We start from the raw sequence: 7,500 nt of genomic DNA, 5'->3' as shown, positions 1-7,500 counted from the left end.
TGTGAGCGTTTCCCATCACCATGACTGCATCCACACACTTGGACAGGGTGAACTGGACGGAGACAAGAGGACAGGTAGGGGGTTGTTTGACTTCAGCAACTACTGATAAAAACACAGTCAATTCATGAACAGAACAGAAACTTTATTGATAAAGAATATTCCATCACAGGTACGCTCAATGTGTTTTACATTGTGGATAAAAACATTGTGGATGAAACAATCATGAAATCAAGCCGAAGAAAAAGGCACATCAGAGACCCCAACCCAATCAAAGTAACAATAGTAGTGATGGACCTCAGGTCAACAGGTCGTTAGTTCCAGAGAACGACTAACAGACCTCCACTTGATGACCTGAAGGGTCCTGGTGTGGAAACAGTCGGTTAGCAACTCAGAAACGTGCTTAGGAGCTGCTTACTGTCCAACTACTACTCTGTTTTTACACATTTACATTCAATCTTCTTATTTAAGACTAGTAATGTTTAGTTAAATCCTGGTTGTATATATTCTCATTCTTAGTTTTGATATTTTTAGTACTTATTTACTTTATATTTAATATTATATTGTGTTTAAATTTGCTAACATTGTGTTATTACTCATATTGTGTGTTTGGATAACCTGCTGCTGTAACGACACAATTTCCCAGTTTGGGATCAATAAAGCAATTCAATTCTATTCAATTCTATTCTATTCTATACTATTCTGTTCTATTCTGTTCTATTCTGTTCTCTTATCAGTCAGGATCTGATCGGTCAGGATGGCAGCTCAGTGCAATTAATATGTTAAACAACAATTAGGTATTTGTTGCTCTTTTTGCACTCCTCCACTTTGCACTTTAATAACTTGACTTTCCATCCTGCTATGACTCTTCACTGATTTTATATTTTGCTGTGTTGTCTGATCATTAGTTCTGTTTTCTGTTTCATGGTGATGTTGTGTTTCTGGTCTTCTGTGTGCTCCTGTTGCAACACAAACTTCTCCTTCACCTCTGGTTCACGTTGAGCCTGTTGTCCCCACCACAGCGGATTCACATCCACCACGACGACCAGCAGACTGATTTCATCCTCTAAACACAATTAAAAGACTATTTAATACACTCTGATGAAAACAAACCCAGTGAAGCTCCTCTGTAGGAGGTGAAAACTGTAAAAAACATGTTTTAAAAACATACCTGAAGCCATCACAGAGAGAGGTGTGTGAAACAGAGTGAGACTGTTGTCATGGAGATTTATCTTCCATTTAGCTGAACATCAACATGATATTCATGAATGAACCGGTTGATGTTTTGTCTTTCTATAATAAAGTAAAAACTGTGAACTTCTTAGAAACACACAGTTTCGTTGTTTCTTTCAGACTCAACACAGCACACACTCTTTGTGCGTCACCAGGCTGCGACTTCTTCTTCTTTGAGGTTTTATGTCGGTTGGCAAACAACGAATTGGCGCCACCTAGCGGTGCGGAGTGCGGCTCAGAATATCTAATGCAGTGATTCCTAACATCGCTGACCACCGTGCAGCCAGGTGGTGCAAGACAACCTGATCAGATTCATCTCCCTCACAGTAGAGTGGATTTATTTTGAATACTCTATTTTGTATCTACGACGGAGGATTAGGGCCACGTAAAAATAAATAAATTAATTAATACATTTTGAGATTAAAGTTGTAAATTAACGACGGAATTTAAATTTTATTTTTAAATTTTAAATGTTTAAATTTAAATTTTATTTTTTTAGATACAGATAGATCGAATAGAGTATTCAAAATATATATTTTTTTTAATTTCGAGATTAAAGTCGTAAATTTACGAGAATAAACTCATAAATTCACGACTTAAATCTCGAAATAAAAAAAATAAAAAGTTTTAATGTGGCCCTTATCCTCCATCGTATGTGTTAATTTAGCCTTGTCATGATATTTGTCGTATTCCTCATGTCATTTACCATGAAGAGAAAATCTTAATTGATTTGAATACTCCCGTAGCAGCACTTAAACTCTGAATGTCACTTTATCCTGTTCTGACCAACATCGCACAGCCACTTTTGATGCTTGTCTCTACCTAAACCTAATGTACAGTTTATGTTGCTGTTCGTTTTGTTTTTGTGTCATTGTGGATTTATGTACATTTGTGTATGCGTGTACCACCAACCTGCCAAGAGACTACATATGGAAATTAAACTACAGCTACAATGTGGCATATTTACATGTTTATGGTCAATTTTGCCTTTTTTCTTAGCACCAAAAGTAAACAGTACAACAAGTAATGATAAGAAACTTCAACATTATTTGGTAGTTCCAGTTGAGTTAGAATAAGTTAAAGAATCTAAGTGTCAGACAGTTAACTTTCAAATCTGCTTATTATTGTTTTCAGTAAAACAGAACAAAAACAAGGATGTCAAGATGAAGCAAACACACCCACCGTGGAACACACATCCTGTAACAACTGTTTAAAATTCCTTCTTCTATGGCTCCTGTGGGTCAGTGTCGGTGGTCTCTCAACTGGAAGTTCGGGGGTTCGATTTCCAGCTCCTGCAGACACATGTCTGATGTGTCCTTGGGCAACACATTTCACCCCAAGTTGCTCCTGCTGCTCGTCAGCAGCATGTGAATGTGCATGAAAGGGATTAGTTAGTAATGAAGGACTATTTACACAGCAGCCTCTACCATCAGTGTGTGAGTGTGTAGGTGTGACCTGAGGTGTAAAAGCACTTTGAGTAGACAAAGGACTAGAAAAGCACTACTCAAGCTCAAGTCCATTTACCATCTTACAATACAAAACATGTAAAAATGTCCCTGAAATAATCCAGAAGCATAAGTGAGGGTCCGTCTATTTCCTGGGTTTTGGTTTTGGTTGGACCGCCTGGAACATAGTCCTGTATTTCTCCGTTTGGTAGACGTCTGACTCGATGGCCTCGCCCGAGTCATTCAGTGTTACATACACATCCCCGTTGACCTCGGCGACCTTGTGAATCCTCTGTTTGACACCTTTTGAGCGCCAGTGTGTTCTCAGGGGTCTCGCCGTTGGATTGTCCACAGCTTGGTAAAGTCCTTCCCCCTCTGCCAGTGTGATCTTGTACTTGTGCCATGGACACACGATACACAGCAGCCCGTTAAACTCCTGCAGGTGATCGGAGAGAGATAGCAGCGGTTGAGGCAGAATGACAAGAAGTTCAAACCTATCTGTTGTTTTTATTAACGCGCTATTGTAAACCTCTGAGATAAACTCTTAAAGGCATTAGAGCAATGAACTTCTATTTCATATAAGAGGAAATCAAACTCATCTTACCTCAATGTCTCCATTCTGTAGGGCACCTCCTGCATCTGTGACAAAATGGCTATCATTAGAAATATCTGTGTTTTTTATTTATTTTCTGCATGCAATAAAGAATTACAAAAGAAAATTTCAAAACATTAGGAGGTGGAAAACAGGCTTTACAAGTTTAGCTTCATATGCATTATAAACACAAACAACAACAACATGACACAATGCTTACGGTAGCAGTGTTTGTCCATTGCGTAAAGCTGACCCTGGTGGTGCAACACCAGTACATCTCTGCACCCGTTCACCAGCTGGGTCACACGCCCAGCTCTGACGATGTCCTCCTTCCTCCCGATGAAGTGGGACACAGGGGGAGGTGATGAGAAGGACGATGTAGGGGGGGAAACGGAAGAAGAGGAGGCCTGAGAAGAATCCTCCTCGGAGGACATGTTCAACAATTCCTAAAGCGGTCGTCCTGCGTAAAACAGAAAGTTTATGAGTAAATTAACTTCTTGTGGACATTATTCATACCAAAATAGACAGATACTGTATGTTGTGTTATTATTTTCAATAAATGTTCTGACACTGTACAATCTCTCTTAATTTATTATCGATCATATTTTTTTTTAAATGTTCCAAAGTTTAAGAAAAAAACTGTTTTTTTTCCGCTGCCTCTCTTCAGCTACTGATGTCGCTTTCAAATAAGCCAAAAGCAGATAGCACCATCTGCTGGTTAAAATGAGTAATTACATGTTTTCTTTTTGTCTAATTGATTTAAATGGTCCTTTATTTATACTGACTTTTAACTGTATCAGGAGGTGTTGTTAAATCCCTAATCATATCTGGGTTTGAAACTCTACTATCCAAAGTGGGGTTGAAATTTGTACTGGATCTAACAATGAAAGAAAACCACAACGTAATCAGGGTGAAGGAAGTCATGAAGCATGGACAGAGACATGTCCTTAAAGAAAGAAAGCGATAGATAGCATTAGGATGAGATCGAAGAGAAGGCAAAAACGTGATGAGGTCACAAAGAAAGAAAAAAATCCATGTAACTGGGAAAACAACTCAGGGGTCTAAGCACGATGATTACTGATTTTGATGTTTGATAAGATTAAATTCTTGTCCTTTGTTCAGGTGTAAACTCTGCTGCCGAGGCAGAAATGAAATCAGAAAGGATTGTAACTGTTGTGGATGCCGCTAAAAGTTGAATTAATCGAAAATGAATGATATTCAGAACCGACGTAATGTTGCCCATGTCGATTATTTTGATTAATTTCAGAGCAGGATCCCGCGACGACACGTCGGTCCAATCGCGACACGGAAGCACTGTCCGTCGTTTGGACACATTTTGTGTTTGGGGAAGACGACACCGAACAAAAAGAAGTCAAAAGAAGTCAAAAGTAAACACTGCGGAAAAACTGTTTGCAAGAAATTAAAGTTATTTATTTTCTACTGTTTTCATTTCAAACGATGCTTTGATTTCAGTTTGAAATACTCAATAAATAACCACAAAATAGTTCATCAGATATTCACTCTGTCATTAGAAAACAGATCCCAGCTTTAATAGTTAAACATATTCACAGTAGAGAACATGTCAGTGAACTATGAGGGCAAAACAACTAAATAATCGTTTATTAATCGTAATCGAGGTAAAATGTTCAATTAATCGTGATATTGATTTGAGGTCATATCGTCCAGCTGTAATACTGTGAACATCCAGAGGTAGGCGGTAATGCAACTTCAGGATGACAACCGCTTTTAAACACCACAGAAGAAGAAAACTGAAGCACAGTACAGAAGCTTAATAGTTACAGAAGGCATAACATTAAATCCACTTACCTTTTAAATCACCGTTTAACATCCCTGACACTGAATGTCACCTCTAGCTTTTGTATTTAATCCTTCTGGATCTTGTAGCAACCGGTGGCTAATGATGCTAACTCTGCTTGGGCGGTAAATTAGACTCTTATTATCTAGAATTACTTGTTTTATTAATCCTACATATAAAACAGCCTGGCTACAATTACAGTTCAACAAATAAATACATTTAAAAACTGCAAACTAAAAGTCTTCAGCGTTCAAGAAAAACCCTTGTTAGCATGATTTGAGGGAAAGCCAATGTTATGTGTTACCTCTAATGTTGTCCGTAGTGAAACGCTAGGTGAAGACCATAGGTTCCTTCTTATGTTGTTTTAAAAGATCGTTTACAGAAGCACATTTTTCAAACAGATACCCAGCATTATTGTTTTTATGTCCTACTTAAAATCCTACCTGGAGACATTAAATTATTACACAAATCCTGAAGCCCTAAAAACCAAAGCTTTTTGTGATATACTTAAATTGTAATTTTAGTTTTTTCTTAAATGGTCTTTTTTAATTTTTTAATTTTTTCTATTTTATTTGTTATTATCATTATTTTGTCTATACATTAATTTGTAGCAGTTGTACCTTCAGCTTATAACTTCCTTCCTGTCATTGAATCCTTATGTTTTGTAAATAAAGTTAAAAAAAAAAAAAAAAAGGTTTACAGAAGATTTGCCAAGTAGCCTATTCACAAGTTAGAAGCACAATTATAAGGTAAGGTATGTTATAATTATTAAAAACATATTGGGCAGAGATATGTCCCAAAGGGTTAAAAAAAAAAAAGACAACAGAATAATACAATTTTAGGTTTATCATAACGGAATCTACACTACAGATTATGTGAACTAACTCAAGTATTGCTCCATGATTTTCTACATTTCTCAGCTCAAACACTGTGTTGTTAAATCCGAGGACCAAATGCTTTTAATGGTTTAGTCTGAGAAGGCTTTGTGTCTGAGCAGGTTGGTTGGTGGGCATTAAGCCCTCTGTGGGATTATCTCTCTGAGAGTAATTTGACCGCCTGTCTCTCTGCAATTTACGTCTGATATTATCTGATATAAAAATGTGTTTCTAACCAAACCCTACCTGTACAATAACTACAGTTGTTGTGTTCACTCACAGCGGGGGGGGGGGGGGAAAGTTGGGCGTCCTGTCGTAACCGTAAAAGTGTCGTCGCTATGGAGACCAGCTGTGTGTACGGAAATAGACGCCATGCAAGTTTGTGAAACATTAATGCACTTTGTCAGATAAAACCTTCATTTTTACAACTTCTGTTCCTCAAAGGAGAAAGGTGAATCAGGTAGGATATGTTTATATTTTTCTATTTATTGTATGTGCTCATAAATATACTTAGACTTGTACATATAGGCTGGTCTAATTCTTTTTTTATAGTAGGCTATGCCTAGGCTATAAAAGCTTATATATATGGACATTGGGGATTTTAGATTTTTAACATAACAGACATTTTCTACATTGGATATTTATTATTTCTAATTAGCTAACTTTAACCTGATTTAATGACTGATTTTAGTATTTTTTTTAATTATTTCTGTATATTTATGTGCCTTATTTTTAATGCCTGGTTCTGCAGCTAAAGGGTAGGTGTCAGATGAGACGATATACAGAAAACGCCTTAGTTTAAATTGTCCTGGTAAAGATTCATACAGTGTGTGACAGTTTAAAGACAGCAGGTGAATTATTTTCAATGCAAATTCTACTTTCACATTTAGGCCTACATGTTTGCCAACATCGGTCGCCAAAATCAACATACAATGAAAGTTCCTCACAGGAGCTTTCATCCCTGAACACAACAATTCAGATCCAAATGCAGTCACAGAGTGTTTCATTTAGGTTATGTTTCTGTTGTTCCTGGCTATAGTTTAAAAATGTAAACAACTGTTCCCTTACTGTGTGGTGTTTGCTCGTTCCAACAACAGATAACAATCAGATGGACAGGTATCAGTACCTCACTTCTGTTTAATTCTAGACTCTGAGGCTCTGAAGGGAGTTTAAACTGCCCTTCCTGTCCCCCTGCAGAGTTAGCAGATGCTGACACTCGACATGTCCTCACCGTGGCACAGTCTCAAGGAAATATCGACCACTTGGAGGTGGTGTTCTGTTTCATAAACATTGTAATGAACTGCACCCTCGTATTATGCATGCACACACAGTGTTATATCGTTGGAGTATTGCAGCTGCTATCCCATCCCCTGCAGAAGTCAAAGACGCGACAGTTGCATGCCCGTGTCTGCTATATTTATCATATTTGCTACAGTACAGAAATGTGTGACATGGCTGCTCTGTGCTGCTTCCTGACCTAGTGTCAGATTACAGCATCTTACCAGTGTGCTGTCACACCAGTGCAGTGTGGTAGTAATGACA

General features: G+C 37.7%; 3 protein-coding genes across 5 annotated transcripts in view; 1 reads left to right on the top strand and 2 right to left on the bottom strand.

Annotated features, from left to right (window-relative positions):
- Positions 1–1,410, bottom strand: part of gtf2h3 (general transcription factor IIH, polypeptide 3) — a 6,444-nt gene extending 5,034 nt beyond the window's left edge. Inside the window, 3 exon segments of the mRNA XM_065951514.1 lie at positions 1–52; positions 984–1,063; positions 1,169–1,410. The exon segment at positions 1–52 is cut by the window's left edge and continues 55 nt beyond it. Coding sequence (XP_065807586.1) covers positions 1–52; positions 984–1,063; positions 1,169–1,178 — 142 coding nt within the window. The 5' untranslated portion in view covers positions 1,179–1,410.
- A 778-nt stretch (positions 1,411–2,188) lies between these two features.
- Positions 2,189–5,395, bottom strand: LOC110003125 (Rieske domain-containing protein). Of its 2 annotated transcripts, none has more exons than XM_020658821.3 (4): positions 5,095–5,395; positions 3,488–3,727; positions 3,280–3,314; positions 2,189–3,111 (listed from the first exon to the last, which is right to left on the bottom strand). In XM_020658821.3, exons 2-4 carry the CDS (start codon positions 3,699–3,701, stop codon positions 2,821–2,823), a joined length of 540 nt encoding a protein of 179 aa, XP_020514477.1. In that variant the 5' UTR covers positions 3,702–3,727; positions 5,095–5,395; the 3' UTR covers positions 2,189–2,820. The 2 variants fall into 2 exon arrangements, with proteins under 2 accessions (XP_020514477.1, XP_065818553.1); XM_065962481.1 differs by lacking the exon at positions 5,095–5,395 and adding an exon at positions 4,497–5,047.
- A 2,031-nt stretch (positions 5,396–7,426) lies between these two features.
- LOC110003126 (kinesin-like protein KIF24) overlaps positions 7,427–7,500 on the top strand; it is a 14,607-nt gene continuing 14,533 nt past the window's right edge. The window contains exon 1 of one of the 2 annotated variants that reach the window (XM_065951507.1): positions 7,427–7,500. This exon is cut by the window's right edge and continues 312 nt beyond it. The gene's annotated coding sequence lies outside the window, so the exon portion shown is untranslated. The other variant, XM_065951500.1, reaches the window with a different exon arrangement.

Source organism: Labrus bergylta, chromosome 2 (assembly GCF_963930695.1).
Source record: "Labrus bergylta chromosome 2, fLabBer1.1, whole genome shotgun sequence".
Lineage (NCBI taxonomy): Eukaryota > Metazoa > Chordata > Actinopteri > Labriformes > Labridae > Labrus > Labrus bergylta.
This window is presented reverse-complemented; position numbering and strand designations above follow the sequence as displayed.